At 50.0% G+C, this 22,363-nt stretch overlaps 1 protein-coding gene and 1 non-coding gene across 2 annotated transcripts in view; one reads left to right on the forward strand and one right to left on the reverse strand.

Annotated features, from left to right (window-relative positions):
• Nucleotides 1-4,762: 4,762 nt before the first annotated feature.
• Nucleotides 4,763-22,363, reverse strand: part of LOC116966743 (caspase recruitment domain-containing protein 11-like) — a 35,859-nt gene continuing 18,258 nt past the window's right edge. The window contains exons 12-23 of the mRNA XM_033013043.1: nucleotides 21,440-21,558; nucleotides 20,161-20,213; nucleotides 18,775-18,868; nucleotides 17,049-17,208; nucleotides 15,130-15,244; nucleotides 12,318-12,558; nucleotides 11,443-11,515; nucleotides 10,816-10,939; nucleotides 10,127-10,282; nucleotides 8,134-8,249; nucleotides 7,320-7,435; nucleotides 4,763-6,107 (exon numbers count right to left, since the gene is read on the reverse strand). Of these exons, the coding sequence (XP_032868934.1) occupies nucleotides 5,906-6,107; nucleotides 7,320-7,435; nucleotides 8,134-8,249; nucleotides 10,127-10,282; nucleotides 10,816-10,939; nucleotides 11,443-11,515; nucleotides 12,318-12,558; nucleotides 15,130-15,244; nucleotides 17,049-17,208; nucleotides 18,775-18,868; nucleotides 20,161-20,213; nucleotides 21,440-21,558 (1,569 nt within the window). The 3' untranslated portion in view covers nucleotides 4,763-5,905. The remainder of the gene's footprint in view (nucleotides 6,108-7,319; nucleotides 7,436-8,133; nucleotides 8,250-10,126; nucleotides 10,283-10,815; nucleotides 10,940-11,442; nucleotides 11,516-12,317; nucleotides 12,559-15,129; nucleotides 15,245-17,048; nucleotides 17,209-18,774; nucleotides 18,869-20,160; nucleotides 20,214-21,439; nucleotides 21,559-22,363) is intronic.
• trnar-ccu lies at nucleotides 19,050-19,122 on the forward strand. Its single transcript has one exon. It is a non-coding gene; the product is annotated as a tRNA-Arg (tRNA).

The following is a 22,363-nucleotide window of genomic DNA, read 5'->3' on the forward strand; positions in this document are numbered from 1 at the left end:
AGGGACAGGCAGCACCTCTGGAGAGAAGGAATGGGTGACGCTTCAGGTTGAGGCCCTTCTTCTCGACCCGAAAACGTCACCCATTCCCTCTCTCCAGAGATGCTGCCTGGCCCGCTAAGTTACTCCAGCATTTTTTTGTCTATCTTTGGTATAAAGCAGCATCTGCGCTTCCTTCCTACACAGCGAATAGCTTTTGTTGCGTGCTATCCAGTCAGCGGAAAGAGAATACATGGTTACGATTGAGCTATCGAGCATCGATCGACACCTGATAAGGGAATAACGTTTAGTGCAAGGCAAAGCCAATAAAGTCCGATCAAGGATAGTCCAAGGATCACCAATGAGGTAGATAGTGGTACATCACTGCTCTCTGGTTGTGGTAGGATGGTTCAGTTGCCTGATAACAGCTGGGAAGAAACTGTCCCTGAATCTGGATTTTACTGATTGCCTGCTTCATTGTCACCTTCCCCTCAACCAACAATGAATCATTCTACATGTTCCTTGATCATCGTCTGCCTTGATCTGTCCTTTTCACACCTTACCCCTCCATATCTCTAGACTCTCTCTCTCTCTCCCCTGACACTCAGGCTGAAGACAGGTCTCACACCCGAAACGTCACCCACTCCTTCCCCCCAGAGGTGCGGCCTGTCCCGCTGAGTTGCTCCCCAGTTTTTTGTGTCTACCATTGGTGTCAACCAGCAACTGCAGTTCCTTCCGACACAGCTACAGAGATGCTGACTGTGGCAGGCCAGACTTTCATGGCCCTCAACATCCTGTCACGGAAAACTCCGAGTAGAGCAGTCAGCGAGGATTTATTTTTAAAACAAGAAATCGACTTGAACGAGCTGATCCCATCTTGAATGATCACAACACACACAGACCCGACCACTTTCTTTATTTTTTTCGATACATTTAGTTAGCGCAGAAACAGGCCCTTCGGCCCACTGAGTCAGCACTAACCTGCGATCCCAGAGTATTGTGTACAGTTTTGGTCCCCTAATTTGAGGAAGGACATTCTTGCTATTGAGGGAGTGCAGCGTAGGTTTACAAGGTTAATTCCCGGGATGGCGGGAATGTCGTATGCTGAGAGAATGGAGCAGCTGGGCTTGTACACTCTGGAGCTTAGAAGGCTTCATCCTTCTAAACTCCAGTGAATACAAGCCTAGTCTTTGCAATCTTTCCTCATACGACAGTCCCGCCATCCCAGGGATCAATCTCGTGAACCTACGCTGCACTGCCTCAATCACAAGGATGTCCTTCCTCAAATTAACTGAGTTACTCCAGCATTTTGTGCCTATTTTCGCTATCTTTCCCCATTCAATTGCTGATTGACCACACCACACCAGCTCTGGGTCACAAGTTAGCCTGCGACTGCATTATATTCCTTATTCAGAACCTGCAAGGTTCAGTCCCCAGATTTTTGACACTTCCACTATTCTCTGCAGACCAGAGAAACATTCAGCGGAATCTTCCAGAAATACTTCTTCTTTTCAAGACCGCACGTACAATTTTTCAAAATGTGCGGGAAGGAACTGCAGGTGCCGGTTCAAACTGAAGATAGGCACAAAATGCTGGAGTAACTCAGCGGGACAGCATCTCTAGAGAGAAGGAATGGGTGACGTTTCGGGGCGAGACCTTTCTTCAGTCTCAGAGTCATGGGAGAGGGAAACTTTTTCACCCAGAGAGATGTGAATTTGTGGAATTCCCTGCCACAGAGGGCAGTGGAGGCCAAATCACTGGATGGATTTAAGAGAGTTAGATAGGGCTCCAGGTGCTAGTGGAATCAAGGGATATGGGGAGTGGCGGACTGGGTCTAAAAATATTGGTGGCCAGGAGACAAAGGGGGCCCATTTGATATAGGGGGCCCACTTCATCAGGGGCCCACTTGCCATCGGGCAAGCTGACACCCTGGCCAGTCCGCCACTGGATATGGGGAGAAGGCAGGCACGGGTTATTGATTGGGGACGATCAGCCATGATCACAATGAATGGCTCAAAGGGCCGAATGGCCTCCTCCTGCACCTATTTTCTATGTTTCTATGATTGAATGGCAGAATAGACTTGATGGGCCGAATGACCTATTCCTCACATGACCTTATTCTATGACATACATCGGGAACTGTAAATCCCATCGTCGAGTGAGAACGTTAATCACATCCATAACAACCACATTCTGTGTTAGTTTTTTTTTGTGAGGGTTTGGTTTAAATTCTAAACCCACCTGTCTTTCCGAGAGTAGGTCGCAGCTTGTGTGTGTGTGTGTGTGTGTTTTCGAGGGCACTTCATTGTCCGATCAGCAGCAGGACAAAGGCTTGGGGCCGGTGTGCCTGGGGCTTTGTCTATTCGACGCTCCACAGGGACTGAGCCGACGATGGCTCAGGGCTCCAGTTTCAGCTCTGCATTGTCCAGGCTCCCTGTCGGCTCTCCCCACCGCTGAGAGAGGCCCTCTGTTGTGTGGGAAGGAACTGCAGATGCTGGCTTACACCGAAGATGGACACAAAACGCTGGAGTAACTCAGCGGGACAGGAGTAACTCAGCGGGACAGGCAGCGTCTCTGGAGAGAAGAAATGGGTGATGTTCAGGGTCGAGAGAGGATCTCGTGGTCGCTTGAGGCGTATGGGCACCATATGGCCGCGCGGGGCCGGTCCCACTTAGAAGCGCGGAGAGGTACATTTAGAACGGAGACGAGGAAACCATTTAGAACGGAGACGAGGAAACACTTTTTCTCACAGAGAGTGGTGAGTCTGTGGAATTCTCTGCCTCAGAGAATCTCTGCCTCAGAAAATTCTACAGACTCACCATTCTCTGTGAGAAAAAGTGTTTCCTCGTCTCCCTTCTAAATGGTTTCCTCGTCTCCGTTCTAAATGTAAAGGTGGAGGCAGGTTCTCTGGATGCTTTCAAGAGAGAGCAAGATAGGGCTCTTAAAAATAGTGGAGTCAGGGGATATGGGGAGAAGGCAGGAACGGGGTACTGATTGGGGATGATCAGCCATGATCACATTGAATGGCGGTGCTGGCTCGAAGGGCCAAATGGCCTACTCCTGCACCTATTGTCTATTGTCTTGTTATCATTTAATCCTGGAGGAAAGCTTAGAACCCCCTGCAATAGAATAATAATGGGAAAAGCTTACGCCATGTAGAGACTTTCCTTAATAAAATAGTCACAATCAAACAAAATCCATTTATTTCCGCATCTAAAATTGATGCATTTCCATTGTACACAGGGGTACTATGATAGGGTTACTGCCTCACAGCACCAGAGACCCGGGTTCGATCCTGACTGCGGGTGCTGTCTGTACAGAGTTTGCATGTTCTCCCCGTGACCACGTGGGTTTTCTCCGGGTGCTCCGGTTTCCTCCCACAATCCAAAGACGTGCAGGTTTGTCAGTTAAATGGCTTCGGTAAAATTGTGAATTGTCCCAAATGTGGAGGAGAGTGCTAGTGTACGAGGTGATCGCTGGTCGGCGCGGACTCGGTGGGCCGAAGGGCCTGTTTCCGCGCTGTATCTCTAATGTCTAGTATAACTGTGCCCTATGTACAGTAGGATTCTCACTGAACTATGTGTGAAAAAATAAATTCACTGTACTTGGTCATAGGGGATAGGAGTAGAATTAGGCCATTCGGCCCATCAAGCCTACTCCGCCATTCAATCATGGCTGATCGATCTCTCCCTCCTAATCCCATTCTCCTGCCTTCTCCCCAGAACCCCTGACACCCGTACTAATTAAGAATCTATCTATCTCTGCCTTAAAAATATCCACTGACTTGGCCTCCACAGCCTTCTGTGGCAAAGAATTCCACAGATTCACCACCCTCTGACTAAAGAAATTTCTCCACATCTCCTTCCGAAAAGAAAGTCCTTTAATTCTGAGTCTGTGACCTCTACTCCTAGACTCTCCCACTAATGGAAACATCCTCTCCACATCCACTCTGTGCAAGCCTTTCAATTTTCTGTACTTTTCAATGAGGAACCCACTCATCCTTCTAAACTCATCTACTAACTTGTATTCGATGATACAATAAGAGCCAATATGGACAAACGTAACTACAATTTTCACCTGTAGGTAAAAAAACCCAATAACACTGATAATTAAAATAAAATAGTATAAATAGTCTAATAGAACCACAAAAAAAAAGATGTATTTACAATATATTAAAAATAGTCTTTGTAAGCTTGGTTCCTTGTTCACATTATCTTTCTTTGTCACAGTTCTGTGTAGATCCTCACCACCGTGAAGAAGGGTCCCGACCCCAAACATTGTATGTCCATTCCCCTCCACGGATGCTGCCTGACCCGCCGAGATCCTCCGGCACTTTGCTGTTTTCTCAAGATTCCAGCACCTGCAGTTCGTTGTTTCAGGGAGAAGGCAGGAGAATGGGGTTGAGAGGGAAAGAGTGGACCAGCCCTGATTGAATGGCGGAGCAGACTCCAGCATTCTGTGTCCTTTTTGTGAATGGATCTTTGGAATAAGTGTCCACGATCGGGACATCACATGTGTGTTCAGTGTTCCACATTCAATAGGAAGAGCCAGTCGATAGTGAAACGCAGTGCGTTTCAGACACAGTGGTGCAGTGGTAGAGTTGCTGCCTCACAGCGCCAGAGACCCGGGTTCGATCCTGACGACGGGTGCTGTCTGTACGGAGTTTGCACGTCCACCCAGTGACCGCGTGGGTTTTCTCCGGGCGCTCCGGTTTCCTCCCACACTCCAGAGATGTGCAGGTTTGTAGATTAATTGGCTTCTATAAATTGTCCCTAGTGTGTGTAGGATAGTGCTAGTGGACCGGGTGATCGGTGGTCAGCGCGGACTCCGTGGGCCGAAGGGCCTCTTTCCACGCTGCATCTCTAAAACGAAAACCTAAATAAAACTACAGTTGAACTGGAATTTGGAAAGACAGAAAATAAGTTTCAAGATGCACTAGAGAAAGCAAATTAAGGGAACATTGAAGATAGACACTAAATGCTGGAGTAACTCAGCGGGACAGGCAGCATCTCTGGTGAGAAGGAATGGGTGACGTTTTGGGTCGAGACCCTTATTCAGACTTCAGGAAAAGTGTGTGGTTGGGAGGAAGTGAGGAATGATTGAATGGATAAAGGGAATGATGGTTTAAGGCAAAAGGGGCTGGAATTGGGAGGTGGATAAGCGAAAGACCGGAGCATTACAGAAGGCCATTCTGCCCATTCTATCTGTACGGGCTCTATTGAAGAGCAATACGCCTGGTCCAACTCCCCAGCTCTGCAGACTCCTTCCTTGTAGATACTTATCCAGGTTCCTTCTCCACACTGCAACTGAACTGTCCACTTCACTTCCTCCATCTGCCACCCATTCCTTCTGCCTCTCTGTGTCTCCGTGGAGAAGGGGTGGAAGGTGCAATTGAGATAAAGATGTCAGTCGTGAACTTGGTGTCACCACTGGTGTGAATCAGCTCTGTTGTTGGGTTGGAGGCTTCCGCTGTGCCTACACCCAGACAGGAGCGAAGTTGATGTAGGTAGACCCAAAGTCCTTGGACAACTAAGAGAAGACCTGAGGCTGGGTTCCTTGGACATTGAGGAGATCAAATCTGGGTCCGTGGACATCTGGGAGATCTGAATGAAGCTGGTTCCTTGGACATCTGAGAGGAGATCTGGGGCTGGGTCCGTGGACATCTGAGAGATCTGAAACAGGGTCCTTCGACATCTGAGAGGAGATCTGGGGCTGGGTCCGTGGACATCTGAGAAGACATCCAAGGCTGGATCCCTGAACATTGAGGAGATCAAATCTGTGTCCTTGGACATCTGAGAGATCTGAAGCTGGTTCCTTGGCCCTGAGAGGAGACCCCAGGCTGAGGTGGATCTTCCAGTCTGTCTCTGCCGGGAGCATGGACCTTATCCATGGAACGTTCAACCGACCAGCGCCAAGGATCCAGGAACGTCTAGTTCTGCTCGACCCAGACGACCTTCTGCTGCTCCTGGACGATGCTGTCCCTCACGGCCTTGGCCAGCTCGTCCACAGTGGCCCAGGCGCCGGGCTCCACCGCGGCTGAGAGGCACGGCACCGACTCCAGGTGCTTCTGCTCGATGCGGTGGAGCTTCAGGAACTCCGCGTCGCTGCCGCACGACTTTGGCGCCAACTTCCTGTGGGGAGAGGCGACGGGAACACTGAGCGTCCACTCCCACTCTGCCGATAGTGTACCTCAATGCCGACAGTCATATCCCCTCCACAATAGTCTAACCGCTCAAAATAGTCTAATCATCTCCACCAACAGTCATCCCAATGCCTAGTGTACCACTCTACCAATAGTCTACCCCCTCCACCCACTGTACCCCTCCACCCACTGTACCCCCTCCATCCACTGTACCCCCTCCCCCCACTGTCTACCCCTCCCCCCACTGTACCCCCTCCCCCCACTGTACCCCCTCCACCCACTGTCTACCCCTTCACCCACTGTACCCCCTCCACCCACTGTACCCCCTCCCCCCACTGTACCCCCTCCACCCACTGTACCCCCTCCCCCCACTGTACCCCCTCCACCCACTGTACCCCCTCCCCCCACTGTACCCCCTCTCCAACAGCACATTAGCCCACCACTGACAATTAAGCCTTTCAACCATCTACCCCCTCTGCCAAGTCTATCCCTCCACCAACCATCTTATCCCCTCCACCAACACTCTACCCCTCTACCAAGAGTCAAACCAATGGCAATAGTCAACAGTCTAATCCAATCAAACAGTCTCTAATGAGAGGGGATCTTATTGAAATATATAAGATTGTTAAGGGCTTGGACACGCTAGAGGCAGGAAACATGTTCCCGATGTTGGGGGAGTCCAGAACCAGGGGCCACCCACAGTTTAAGAATAAGGAGTAAGCCATTTAGAACGGAGACGAGGAAACACTTTTTCTCACAGAGAGTGGTGAGTCTGTGGAATTCTCTGCCTCAGAGGGCGGTGGAGGCAGGTTCTCTGGATGCTTTCAAGAGAGAGCTAGATAGGGCTCTTAAAGATAGCGGAGTCAGGGGATATGGGGAGAAGGCAGGAACGGGGTACTGATTGGGGATGATCAGCCATGATCACATTGAATGGCGGTGCTGGCTCGAAGGGCCAAATGGCCTACTCCTGCACCTAGTGTCTAGTGTCTTATCCATTCAAAATAGTCTAATCATCTCCACCCACTGTCTACCTCCTCCACCAAGTCTACCCCCCCCCCAAAAACACATTAGGCCACCACCAACAATTCAACCATCTGGCCCTCTGCCTAGTCTACCCCCTCTGCCTACAGCCTACCCAGTAATGCCAACCATCCCCCCCTCTCCAACCACGAACAATATCATCACCGGCCTGGATGTTTACCTCAGTTTCTTCATGTTTTTGGGCGTCACCTTGATATGGATGATGATGCTGTAGATCTCCTCGGTGATCAAGTCCTTGACGGAGTGCACCCCTAAAGGCAGCAAGCCATGCTTGTTCTGAAAAGGGGGGAGAAGGTTGGCCATTGTCATTCAGAGGCCACGCAGGCAAGCTGAGTTGCGGAGAGAGGGTGGGAGGTTGAGCAGCACGAGGGCAGCGAGGGTCGTATTCAGGTCGTGTATCTGGGGGGGGGGGGGCTTCCTCCATCATCCCCCATGTCAGTGTCATAAGGAATAGGAGCAGAATTAGGCCTCTAGGCCCATCAAGTCTACTCCACCATTCAATCATGACTGATCTATCTCTCCCTCCGAACCCTATTCTCCTGCCTTCTCCCCATAACCTCTGACACCCTTACTAATCAAGTATCTGTTAATCTCCGCCTTAAACATATCCATTGACTTGGCCTCCATAGCCATCAGTGGCAATGAATTCCACAGATTCACCGCCCTCTGACTAATAAAGGGCCTGTCCCACTTTCACAACCTATTTCACCACCTTTTTTACTCGTGGACATTTTTCATCAGGCTAGAAAAAACACCCCGACCTACTTGATGCCACGAGTACCTACGACTAGCATCACGGCCTACCTACGTCCTCGTGACGACCATGCTGCGAGTTTGAGTCAAGGGCAAACTCGGCAGAGGTCGTGAAAGTGGGACAGGCCCTTAATGAAATTTCTCCGCATCTGCTTCCTAAAAATACATCCTTCAAGTCTACAATAAACTAAAATAAACTCAACTCAACTACGACTCGGTACCTTAGCGATGACATCTCGGATCGCTTCGAGGGTGATGCATTCATACTTGTCCTGGTTCAGGACCTTTTGCAAAGGAAACCGAGTCTGGTTCTTCAGCTGTTCCTCAGTGAAAACCTCTGGAAGGGATAGAGAGGGACAAACATTCTTGTTACTTCGGCAGCGGTGGGAAGATAAATGCAGAGACCGTTTCAGGTCAAATCCCTTCTTCAGACTCCATATAGTCTATTGTACTCTTATTAATTAAACTCTATCACAGAGAGTTATGGACCAATGGGATTGGTGTAGGTACGCGTCATGGCTAGCACGGATGAAGTAGACCGAAGGGCCTGTTTCTGTGCTGCGCGATTCTCTCAATCGACTATTGAGTCCATTCCAGAGGATGCAATGGGCCAAATGGCCACCTGATTTAGTTTAGTTTAGAGATACTGCGCAGTCACAGGCCCCTCGGCCCACCGAGTTCACGCCGACCACTGATCCCCGCACACCAACACTATCCCACACACTAGGGACAATTTACATTTATACCCAGCCGATTAACTTGCAAACTTTTGGAGTGCGGGAGGAAACCAGAACACCCGGAGAAAACCCACGCAGGTCACGGAGAGAACGTACAAACTCCGCACAGACAGCACCGGTGGTCAGGATCGAACCCGGGTCCCTGGCGCTGTGAGGCAGCGAAGGGCCTGTCCCACTTTCACAAGTTATTCACGAATTCTCCCGAGTTTTCCCCTTGATTCAAACTCGCAGAATAATAATAATAATGGATGGGATTTATATAGCGCCTTTCTAATACTCAAGGCGCTTTACATCGCATTATTCATTCACTCCTCAGTCACACTCGGTGGTGGTAAGCTACTTCTGTAGCCACAGCTGCCCTGGGGCAGACTGACGGAAGCGTGGCTGCCAATCTGCGCCTACGGCCCCTCCGACCACCACCAATCACTCACACACATTCACACACATTCACACACAGGCAAAGGTGGGTGAAGTATCTTGCCCAAGGACACAACGACAGTATGCACTCCAAGCAGGATTCGAACCGGCTACCTTCCGGTTGCCAGCCAAACACTTAGCCCATTGTGCCATCTGTCGTCCAGAATGTTCGTAACGAGTCCGTATGAGTCCGTAGATATATCGTAGCGGCTCGCTGTGCCGGCCGTAGGTACTAGGGGCATCAGGTAAGTCGGGGCGTTTTTTCCAGCCCGATAAAAAATGTCCACGAGTAAACAAATGGTCGGGTTGAAAGAAATTGCAACTTTTTACTCGTAAGGAGGGCATCAAAATAGTCGTGGGAATTCATAGACATACTCATCGGAGTTCGTGGACATAGTCGTGGAAGGTCGTAGGAGTTCGTAGATCACCACAATCTTGTGAGTTGTGAGTCTGTGGAATTCTCTGCCTCAGAGGGCAGTGGAGGCAGGTTCTCTGGATGCTTTCAAGAGAGAGAGATAGATAGGGCTCTTAAAGATAGCGGAGTTAGGGGATATGGGGAGAAGGCAGGAACGGAGTACTGATTGTGGATGATCAGCCATGATCACATTGAATGGCGGTGCTGGCTCGAAGGGCCGAATGGCCTACTCCTGCACCTATTGTCTATTGTCTTTTTTTATTTGGTCCTTTTTGTCCGTTTGTCTTTCTTAGGTCCTTTTTGTCTAGAATGACTGTTTTTACTTCAATTTTTAGGCCTATTGTAGATATGGTAATTTTTTTAATTTTTTAAAGCTATATATATTTATTCTGTTTTTATTAACTGCACTGATGGGAACTGATTGAGAAACCAAGTACTCAGTTAAAATGACATTAAATTAAACACTGAATACCGAATACTAAACTCGGCAGAGGTTTTGAATTAAGGGCCTGTCCCACTTTCACGACTTCAGATTCAGATTAAAATTGAATCTGAATCTGAATCTGAAGTCGTGAAAGTGGGACAGGCCCTTAACTCTACCTCCGCGCCACCTGATGTGAATATTGGGGGTACGGGAGCTCCTACCTGCTTGCACCATTTGGAAGTCTGCAGCAGTTGGTGACTGTAGGATGCGGTGCATCAGAGGCTTGGCTAACACCGTCGGCATTATGACCACTGGTCGCTTCTGACGGACACTGACGGGATGAACAAGGCTGTAAGGTACGACTCTTTCATTCCGATCTGCAATTCAAGCCGACGTCACAGTTTTAACACAATCGCTCATTCCTAAAAAAATCTTTCTTTTTCTCACACCCACTCCTACTCTCCAGAGACGCTGCCCATCTCGTTGAGTTACTCCAGCATTTTGTGTCCATCTTCGTTAAAATTAAATCCTCTAACTTCAAGTAACACTTGCTTTCCCTCTCTCTCCGTCCCTCCCCCACCATCTAGTTTCACTGTCGAATTAATCCATGATTTATTTTACTGATTGCACGCCTCCTTGTCACCCTCCCCTCAGCCAGCAATGATCCATTCCACATTTCCCTTGCTCACCATCCTCTTTGATCTGTGTTTCACACCTTACCCTTCCATATCTCTCTGTAAGAAGGATCCGCTGTTATTGTGTTGCCTTAAAATATTTGGACCATTCATACGAGGCAAGATGTGACTTATTTATAGTGTAGGGAAGAACTGCAGATGCTGGTTTACACCAAAGATAGACACAGAAGGCTGGATTTCAACTCAGGGCCGTATGTCGAGTGGCATTGACTCACCTTCATGGCAGAAGCTGAGGGAGCGGTTGACGTTGGTGGCGTTGACGTTATTAGGCAGACTCGCCACCACTATCCTCACCTGGTCACCGCCCAACGACTTCAGCTCATTGTAGTTCTTCATAGCCTTCAGGAAACAAAATGCTGACGTAACCCAGCGGGTGAAGGGGGCCACGGAGGCGTCCTGAGAAGACCCCACCGAAGTACGAGGACGGACACGTGTAAACGAGGACACCGCTGCCGGGGGAAGGAGGAAAGGAGGGCTCGGGCGTGGGGGGGACCAGCGTGAGAGGGGGAAGAACAACGGGGGACCTTGCACGTGGGGATACTTTGTATCTGTCCACGCCCTTTAGGTGGTGACTATTTTCACACCTTGGGTACACATGCAAAGAGCTTCACTGTGACTTGTCACATGACAATAACGTGTTCAATTCAATTCATCTCTGGACAGAAGTATCGGGTGACGTTTTAGGTCAAGTAACACCCTTCAGATGGTCTGTCCCGCTGAGTTACACCAGCAGGGGGCAGGGGAGAGGGACCCAAAACATCACCCGTTCCTTCCCTCCGGAGATGCCGCCTGGCCCGCTGAGTTACTCCAGCGCTTAGTGTCCATATCTGTCGGCAAGTTACCTTTTTTGCTCTCTCGTTCTTCTGGAAGTTTCCGATGAGGGAGTGGATTTTAACCATGAGTAGCCGGTGAGCTCTAAAACGGAGAGGGAGAGAGAGTGTGAGAGAGAGAGTGAGATTTCAAATCGATTCCCTTCACGGTTGGGATTCTCAGCAGATCCAAGACGACTTTTGTCAAGCAAGTGAGGTGGCTGGGATACAGAGCAGATACTGCTTGCAACATCCCATCTCTTCCCACCCACCGAATCCTACATCTATTCGCACTCTCATAGACACCTGAAGCGTCCCTTGAAATAAGGCAAATAAGGGGTGGCACGGTGGAGTTGCTGCCTCACAGCGCCAGAGAACCAGGTTCGATCCCGACTACGGGTGCTGTCTGAACGGAGTTTCTATGTTCTCCCCGTGACCGCGAGGGTTTTCTCCGGGTGCTCCGGTTGCCTCCCATACTTCAAAGACGTACAGGTTTGTAGGTTTAATTGGCTTCAGTAAAAATTGTAGATTGTCCCCGATGTGTGTGTGTGTAGGCCCGTTTCCGCGCTGTATCACTGAAGTCTATAGCCACCGCGACACACACTGGGAACTGTGAATCCCATCCTCGTGTGAGGACACTGTTTAAATCCACAACTAGCACATTCCGAAGCGCCTGAAGATAGACACAAAATACTGGAGTAACTCAGCGGGTCAGGCAGCGTCTCCGGAGAGAAGGAATAGGTGACGTTTCGGGTCTTCAGACCCTTCTTCAGACCGATCCGAAACGTCACCCATTCCTTCTCTCCAGAGATGCTGCCCGTCCCGCTGAGTTACACCAGCATTTGTGTCCATCTTCGGGGTGGCCTGTTTCCTGTCCCGGAAGACTCTACTTGCCCACAGCAGGGTACCTGTTAGCGCTGGGGATGGTTCCTTGCTCCTGGTCGCTCATGGTGACGGGGTCAACGCGGGCACAGAGCCAGTCGCTGCCCGGCGGGCAGGCCGTGTTCAAGATGTGCAAGATCTCATCGCACTTCACCTGCAAGGAGCAGCTGTCCACCTGCCCCAGGATGTTCAGGTTCACTCTGATGTAGAAGGAGTTTCCATTCAGCTGCCCGTCCACCTCGAAAACCCTGGAGAACGGCCTGCAGGCTAGAGGGTCACAAATCACAAGATCATGAGCGCGGGCAGGCGGGACTACTGTAGCTGGGACATGTTGGCCAGTGTGGGCAAGTTGGGCCGAAGGGCCTGTTCACACCGTATCACTCTATGACTATGATTTTTTTTTCTTTCTTTTTATAAAATATTTGTTTGATTAGAAGCAATTGTACAAGGAGGAAGTAATCGACACAACAATTATACACTTTTCGTACAGCTTCAGTTTTAACATTTTATAAACTAATAAGTAAATCGGAAAAAAAAGAAAAAAGGAAAAAAGGGAAAGGGAGGAACATAGAAACATAGAAAATAGGTGCAGGAGTAGAGGCCATTCGGCCCTTCGAGCCTGCACCGCCATTCAATATGATCATGGCTGATCATCCAACTCAAGAAGACAAGGAAAAAGAAAGGAAAGAATTTCAAAAAAGATATTAAAAAGAAAAACCCCCTGAACTAACGAAGAAGTGAAAAAAAGAAGCGGAGATATATCCCACTACCCTTCCCTACGCCCACTCACCCGACCCTAGTGTCGGTTTTGAATTTGTGTTCAACCATTATGTTGTTGAAGAAATTCAATGAAAGGAGACCAAGGTTCACCAGACTGATTCCTGGGATGTCAGGACTGTCTTATGAAGAAAGACTGGATAGACTTGGTTTATACTCTCTAGAATTTAGGAGATTGAGAGGGGATCTTATAGAAACTTACAAAATTCTTAAGGGGTTGGACAGGCTAGATGCAGGAAGATTGCTCCCGATGTTGGGGAAGTCCAGGACAAGGGGTCACAGCTTAAGGATAAGGGGGAAATCCTTTAAAACCGAGATGAGAAGAACTTTTTTCACACAGAGAGTGGTGAATCTCTGGAACTCTCTGCCACAGAGGGTAGTTGAGGCCACAGTTCATTGGCTATATTTAAGAGGGAGTTAGATGTGGCCCTTGTGGCTAAGGGGATCAGAGGGTATGGAGAGAAGGCAGGTACGGGATACTGAGTTGGATGATCAGCCATGATCATATTGAATGGCGGTGCTGGTTCGAAGGGCCGAATGGCCTACTCCTGCACCTAATTTCTATGTTTCTATGTTTCTACCATGTTTTAGAAAATTGAAATGATTTGTCAGACAGAACAAGCCTTCTTTTTTCTAAATGTAGTGTCTCGGTCATTTCTGTGATCCACATCTTCACTGTGGGAGGCTCTATGATTCTAATGGGCCTGTCCCACATAGGCGATTGCCGGCAAATACGACATCGAAAGTCAGCACCAGCAACAACTTACGTCACCTGGTGACAACCAACAACCTCCTGGCGACTGCCTACATTAACCTGGCGACAACCTACGACAGCACCTATGTCAAGTTACGCTCATTTGACGTCAAATCCGGGGTTGCCACTGTCGCCGAGATTTTCTTGAACATGTTGAAACATTTTCGGCGACCAGAAAGACACTGCGACTCTTAGGGCGACTGAGGAGACTACTCACGGCCATACAGGCAACACCCCCGGCGAACACATAGTCTCCTGTAGTCGCCTAAAAATATGCCAGTGTGGGTCAGGCCCATTAGGATCCCTCAGTGTGTGTCAGAGAATAAGGTCGGAAGGAATAGCAGTAGAATTAGGCCATTCGGCCCATCGAGTCTACTCCGCCATTCCATCATGGCTGATCCATCTCTCCCTCCTGAAGGGCATGTCCCACTTTCACGGCCTAATTCACGACCTCTGCCGAGTTTGCCCTTGACTCATACTCTCGAGGTCGTAGGTAGGTCTAGCAGGTCGTGATGCTAGTCGTAGGTACTCGTGGCATCAAGTAGGTTGGGGTGTTTTTTCAACGCGATCCCCGCACACTAACACTAAACCACACACACACACACACACACACTAGGGACAGTTTACCTGCTGTGCCTTTGTACCGCCCCATAATGAGAAAGGCCCCCAACCCAAAATGTCGCCTGCCCACGCTCTCCGCAGATGCTGCCTGACCTGCTGAGTTCCTCCAGCACTTTCTGCTTTGCTCCAGGATAACCAAAATCATAAGATCACAATTGATAGGAGAAGAATTAGGCCATTTGGCCCATCAAGTCTACTCCACCATTCAATCAGGGCTGATCTATCTCTCCCTCCTAACCCCATTCTCCTGTCTTCTCCCCATAACTCCCGACACAAGTGCAGTTTAGTTTAGAGATACAACATGGAACAGCGATCACCCGTACATTAGTTTATCCTACACACACGAAGGACAATTTACACCAAGCCAATTAACCTACAAACCTGCACGCCTTTGGAGTGTGGGAAGAAACCGGAGATTCCGGAGAAAAACCCACGCAGGTCACGGGGAGAACGAACAAACTCCGTACAGACAGCACCCGTAGTCAGGATCGAACCTGGGTCTCTGGCGCTGTGAGGCAGCAGCTCTAACCCGCTGCGCCACCGTGCCGCCACTGTTGAAGGAGGCATTTGTGGTCTAAAGGCACCGTTGCCAAAGAGGGCGATCAGATCAGGGATGGCCAAGATGGCTCCCAGGTGAAAACTATCCTTAGTTTAGATCACATTCACGCCGGATATTGCTCACCTACCCTTGATCGGCGAGAACGGAAGAGATTCTGGAAACGTACGGCAGGGCAGGGTCCCGAATGCGTCCGTCCCAGCGCAGTTCTGCGGAGCGATCCTCTGCACGCTTCCCTCTCCCTGCTGAGGACGCATTTAAACACATGGAGTTGAGTCGGAACGTTCACCCTCCCTGCAGTCACCAACACTAATCTACCCTGACGCAACAGGCCGGCATGGTGGCGCAGCGGGTAGAGCTGCTGCCTCACAGCGCCAGGGACCCGGGTTCGATCCCGACCACGGGTGCTGTCTGTACGTTCTGAAGAAGGGTCTCAACCCACAATGTCTCCTATCCATGTTCTCCAGAGCTGCTGCCTGACCCGCTGAGTTACTCCAGCACTCTGTGCATTCAATCAGATATAATGTACATTTTGATCCTGTACCCCGGTGTTTGTACGTTCTCCCCGTGACCTGCGTGGGTTTTCTCTGGGTGCTCCAGGTTTCCTCCCGCACTCCAAAGACGTCTGTGGAATTCTCTGCCTCAGAGGGCGGTGGAGGCAGGTTCTCTGGATGCTTTCAAGAGAGAGCTAGATAGGGCTCTTAAAAATAGCGGAGTCAGGAGATATTGGGGAGAAGGCATGAACGGGGTACTGATTGGGGATGATCGGCCATGATCACAATGAATGGCGGTGCTGGCTCGAAGGGCCGAATGGCCTACTCCTGCACCTATTGTCTATTGATGTGCAGGTTTGTAGGTTAACTGGGTTGGTATAAATGTGAAATTGTCCCAAGTCTGTGTAGGATAGTGTTGGTGTGCGGGGATCGCTGGTCGGCACGGACTCGGTGGGCCGAAGGGCCTGTTTCCGCACTGTATCTCTAGAGTAAACACCATGTACAAATGCCCCACCACTCTTCATACTGATATAGGATTGAGCAGCAAGAGAAGTCAATTGGCCCCTCAATCCTGGAATACCAAAGGTTTAGGGCCTGTTAGAAGTATATCAAATGATGACAGGCATAGACGGACAGTGTGGACAGACGGAGAGACCACGTGTGTAAGAAGGAACTGCAGATGCTGGTTTGAACCGAAGATAGACACTAAATGCTGGGGTAACTCAGCGGGACAGACAGCATCTGTGGAGAGAAGGAATGGGTGACGTTTCGGGTCAGTCTGAAGAAGGGTCTCAAGTCCGAGACGACACCTATTCATTCCTTCTCTCCAAGGAAGCTGCCTGGCCCCGCTGAGACATTCAGAGCATTTTTTCCAGGTAGGAAACCTCAAACTAGAGGGCACACTTAGTTTAGTTTAGTTTAGAGACACAGCGCGGAAAAAGGCCCTTCGGCCCACCGAGTCCACGCTGACCAACGATCCCCATACACTAGCACTATCCTACACATACACAATTTACAATTTGACCTAGCCGGTTAGCCTAGAAACCTGTACGTCTTTGGAGTGTGGGAGGAAACCGGAGCGCCCAGAGGAAACCCACGCAGGTCACGGGGAGAGGGCACAAAGTCCGTACAGACAACACCCGAGGTCAGGATCGAACTCGGGTCTCTGGCGCTGTGAGGCAGCAACTCTACCGCTGCCACTACATTTGTTGTGCAAGGCCAATAACTAGTTGATAGTTGGCGGAGAGTAGATTACAAGCATGTGGACAGACGGAGAGACCACGTGTGTAAGGAGGAACTGCAGATGCTGGTTTGAACCGAAGATAGACACTAAATGCTGGAGTAACTCAGCGGGTCAGACAGCATCTGTGGAGAGAAGGAATGGGCGACGTTTCGGGTCAGTCTGAAGAAGGGTCTCAAGTCCGAGACGACACCTATTCATTCCTTCTCTCCAAGGAAGCTGCCTGGCCCCGCTGAGACATTCAGAACATTTATTCCAGGTAGGAAACCTCAAACTAGAGGGCACACTTAGTTTAGTTTAGTTTGTCGGACTCACCCCCAGTAGCTGGTATCCCTCCTGCGGCCACGACCTTTGGTGCTCACAGTTCACCAAGATGGCCGCCCCGTTGCCCCTGGCGATGATGGGATCACGGCCCTGCTGGACTTGGGTGCAGATGCTGGTCAAGTCCGGCATTGACAACGATGAGGACAGTGGCCTACAACAGAAACAGATGCAGGTTTAACCAGCACCCAGCAGATGGGGTTGCTGCCTTACAGCGCCAGAGACATAGAAACATAGAAACATAGAAATTAGGTGCAGGAGTAGGCCATTCGGCCCTTCGAGCCTGCACCGCCATTCAATATGATCATGGCTGATCATCCAACTCAGTATCCCGTACCTGCCTTCTCTCCATACCCTCTGATCCCTTTAGCCACAAGGGCCACATCTAACTCCCTCTTAAATATAGCCAATGAACTGGCCTCGACTACCCTCTGTGGCAGGGAGTTCCAGAGATTCACCACTCTCTGTGTGAAAAAAGTTCTTCTCATCTCGGTTTTAAAGGATTTCCCCCTTATCCTTAAGCTGTGACCCCTTGTCCTGGACTTCCCCAACATCGGGAGCAATCTTCCTGCATCTAGCCTGTCCAACCCCTTAAGAATTTTGTAAGTTTCTATAAGGTCCCCTCTCAATCTCCTAAATTCTAGAGAGTATAAACCGAGTCTATCCAGTCTTTCTTCATAAGGCAGTCCTGACATCCCAGGAATCAGTCTGAGACCCGGGTTCGATCCTGGCAGAGGGTGCTTGTCTGTATTTGACAATAGGATGATTGGCTTCTGTAAACTGTAAATTGTCCCTAGTGTGTGGGGTCGTGTTAATGTGCGGGGATTGCTGGTTGGTGTGGACTTGGTGGGCTGAAGGGCCTGTTCCCATGCTGTATCTCTAAACTAAAGTAGCATCAGGCCATCGATGGAGGGTGAGGGTGGGAGGGGGGCATTTGGTACTTGGTGTGGGGCAGCGATAGATGCAGAGATAGATTCTAGACCTGCACGTGTGTTGTGGGAGTTATGGGGAGATGGGAGGAGAATGGGGTTAGGAGGGAGAGATAGATTAGCCATTATTGAATGGCGGAGTAGACTTGATGGGCCGAATGGCCTAATTCTGCCCCTATCACTTACAATCTTAGGAACTGCAGATGCTGGTTAATGCACAAAAAGACACAAAGTGCTGGAGTAACAGTGGGTCAGGCAGCGTCTCTGTAGAACATGGATAGGTCTGAAGTCAGAAGGAAGACCAGACAACTTAACTCAGCGGGTCAGGCAACATCTCCAGAACATGCATAGCCGATGTTTTGGGTTGGGACCCTTATTTAGACTGACTCCAAAGTCTGAAGAAGGGTCTCAACCCACAATGTCTCCTATCCATGTTCTCCAAGAGAGAGCTAGATAGGGCTCTTAAAAATAGCAGAGTCAGGGGATATGGGGAGAAGGCAGGAACGGGGTACTGATTGGGGATGATCAGCCATGATCACATTCAATGGCGGTGCTGGCTCGATGGGCCGAATGGCCTACTCCTGCACCTATTGTCTATTGTGTATTGTCCAGAGATGCTGCCTGACCTGCTGAGTGACTCCAGCACTCAATCAGAAAGAATGTACATTTTGATGGGGGGGCGGGGGAGAAACTCTGCAGGTCAAGCAGCATCTCTGGAGAACTTGGGGTTAGGAGGCGTGGAATCTGAGGGAGGACAAGAGGTAGGAACGATGATTGGTCCAGTGCCTCACCTCTTGTTGCCGTCGGGGTCGATGGTGGCCTTGCCCATGTCCTCAGTGCCTGGGAAGGGGATGTCTTTGTTGTGTGGAAGTTTCTGCATTTCATCTGCAAATCCAACAAGTCACATTTACACCGTGCCCATAGATGCAGTCATAGCAATGAATCTCAGACTTCTCCAACGACCAAGCAGGCCATTCTGCCCATCAAATGGGTTAGCCACCCCCCCCCGCCCCCCTTGGAATAGACAGGGTAAATACCCAGACTTTTTTACCCAGAAGGAATGGCAGCCCCAGTGGCCTAATGGATAAGGCACTGGCCTCCTAAGCCAGGGGTTGTGGGTTCAAGTCCCATCTGGGGTAAAGTCGTTTTGGGGGTGGGTGCGGTGTCTCAGCGGTAGAGTTGCTGCCTTAAAAAGCGCTTGCAGTGCCGGAGTTTGATCCCGAAATGAAATGGGTGTGTGTTAGCTGTGAAATGAACCACAAGGTGGCGCAGTGGTAGTGTTGCTGCCTCACAGCGCCGGAGACCCGGGTTCGATCCCGACTACGGGCGCTGTCTGTACGGAGTTTGCACGTTCTCCCCGTGACCCGCGTGGGTTTTCTCCGAGATCTTCGGTTTCCTCCCACACTCCAAAGACGTACAGGTTTGTGGGTCAATTGGCTTGGTGTTTGCGTAAATTGTCCCTTGTGTGTGTAGGATAGCGTTAGTGTGCGGGGATCATTGGTCAGTTCGGACTCGGTGGGCCGAAGGGCCTGTTACAGCGTTGTATCCCTAAACTAAACTAAACAGATTAGGGGAATCAAGAACCAGATAGAAAGACATAAGGAACTTTTAAGGCAGAGATTTCTTTAGTCAGAAGGTGGTGATTCTGTGGAATCCAAGTCAATGGATATTTTTAAGGCAGAGTTAGATAGATTCTTGATAAGTACGGATGTCAGAGGTTAGGGGGAGAAAGCAGGAGAATGGGGTTAGGAGGTGGAGATAGGTCAGACATGATTGAATGGCGGAGTAGACTTGATGGGCCGAACAGCCTAATTCTGCCCCAATCACCTACGAACTTATGCACTGCAGATGCCGGTTAATGCACAGAGGGACACAAAGTGCTGGAGAAACTCAGCAGGTCAGGCAGCATCTCTGGAGAGCCATGGATAGGTCTGGAGTCTGAAGAAGGGTCCCGACCAGAAAACGTCATCTATCCACGTCCTCCAGAGATGCTGCCTGGCCCGCTGAGTTACTCCAGCACTTTGTGCACTTGCACTCAGATATAATGCACATCTGCACCCCCAGCGCCATCAGTCAGAGAGTCATCGAGTCAGACAGCACAGACAGCAATTATTTGGACAGGGTCACCACACATCCACCACCCCCACCACCCCCTCGAGTTAGTTGCAGGCAGGTACCTGGACAGCTGTTCCCAAATTCCATTGAGTTCCTGAGAGGCCCAAATAGATATCTAGACAAGTGAAGAAAAGCACATTTGATTACTTTTTCTAATTTAAAGTAACTCCAGCAATCCCCCCTCCCCCCCCCCCCCCCCCCCCCCCCCCACCCACATTCCCCCCACCCTAGTCAGGGATGTCGGGTGAAAACGAGAAGCTGGTGTGACTTGGGTGTAGAAGTAAAACCCCTGCACCCCCTCTCCCTCTCCCTCTCCACCCCCCCCCTCCCCCACCCAAGTCGCACCAGCTTCTTGTTCTCACCCAGCAAACCACCTAACGATGGCCTGCTTCCTTTATCATTGATACTTTTTTGCGTATCTTTCACTCGTTTGTTCTTTGTCCCCCTGCATCATCGTCGCCTCTATCTCTCGTTTCCCTTTCCCGTGACTTTCAGTTTGAGGAAGGCTCTCGACCCGAAACGTCGCCCATTCCTTCTCTCCAGAGGTCCCACCGATGAGTTACTCCACCATATTGATCGGCGATCGGTGCAGACTCGGTTGGCCGAAGGATCTTGTTTCCACGCTGTAAACTAAATCTAAACTAAACCAAAGTTAAGTCAGACCCGTGTCCGATGGGATTGAGCCTTGATGGTATGTTTACCAAACGCCTGCCTAGTTATAGAGTGATACAGTGTGGAAACAGGCCCTTCGGCCCAACTTGCCCACACCGGCCAACATGTCCCTGCTACACTAGTCCCACCTGCCTGCACTTGATCCATATCCCTCCAAACCTGTCCTATCCATGTACCTGTCTAATAATAATAATAATGGATGGGATTTATATAGCGCCTTTCTAATACTCAAGGCGCTTTACATCGCATTATTCATTCACTCCTCAGTCACACTCGGTGGTGGTAAGCTACTTCTGTAGCCACAGCTGCCCTGGGGCAGACTGACGGAAGCGTGGCTGCCAATCTGCGCCTACGGCCCCTCCGACCACCACCAATCACTCACACACATTCACACACATTCACACACAGGCAAAGGTGGGTGAAGTGTCTTGCCCAAGGACACAACAACAGTATGCACTCCAAGCGGGATTCGAACCGGCTACCTTCCGGTTGCCAGCCGAACACTTAGCCCTGCCTCAACTACCTCCTCTGGCAGCTCGTTCCATACACCCACCACCCTCTGTGTGAAAAAGTTACCCCTCAGATTCCTATTAAATCTTTTCCCCTTCACCTTGAACCTGTGTCCTCTGCTCATCGTTCCCCTACTCTAGACAAGAGATAGTTTATCACCTGCTGACCAGTTCCACGTCCTTCAGTCTCCGCAGCAGGGAGTCCTTGCCCGGCGGAAAGGGAATCATTGAGAACCTGTTGATGCCTTGCTCATCATCCATGTTGTGCCAGGAGTCCTCCTGAAACACAGAGAGGGGGAGAGAGGGGGGGACAGGGAGAGGGGAGGGAGAGGGACAGGGAGAAAGAGAGAGAATGATGGTGTAAGCTCATCCATCATGTCCAGTGTAACAGGGCTACGTATTCTGAGGTTAGAGAGGGAAAGGGAGGTTCCTCTTCATCCCAGGGACATGCAGCGCGTGCGGGGTTAATAACACAGCACAAAGAGGTTGGGGAGATTAATGGTTTAGTTTAGTTTAGAGATACAGCAGAGAAACTGGTGACCAACCCCTGCAGCAACGAGTCCCAGCTCTCTGCCACCAACTACAATCAGTCAGAGACCCTGGTTCGATCCCGACTACGGGTGCTGTCTGTACGGAGTTTGTACGTTCTCCCCGTGACTGCTTGGTTTTTTTCCCCCGTGATCTTCGGTTTTCTCCCACACTCCAAAGACGTACAGGTTTGTAGGTTAATTGGCTTTGGTATAAATGTAAATTGTCCCCTAGTGGGTGCAGAATAGTGTTAAGGGCCTGTCCCACTGTACGAGCTAATTCAAGAGCTCTCCCGAGTAAAAAATAATAATCAAACTCATGGCAAGCACGTAGAACGTACGTAGCAGGTACGTCGGAGCTCGGGACGTCTCTTAGTGGCTCGTAACGCTAACGGCAGGTACTCGGGAAACGCGGTAAGCTCGTGAAGATTTTTCAACATGTTGAAAAATGTCCTCGAGAGCCCCGAGTACCTACGAGCGGCTATTACCGTAATTCTCCGAGTTCAAATCAGGGGAAACTCGGGGGAACTCTTGAATTAGCTCGTACAGTGGGACAG

Source organism: Amblyraja radiata, chromosome 38, assembly GCF_010909765.2.
Source record: "Amblyraja radiata isolate CabotCenter1 chromosome 38, sAmbRad1.1.pri, whole genome shotgun sequence".
In the NCBI taxonomy this organism is placed as follows: Eukaryota; Metazoa; Chordata; class Chondrichthyes; order Rajiformes; family Rajidae; genus Amblyraja; species Amblyraja radiata.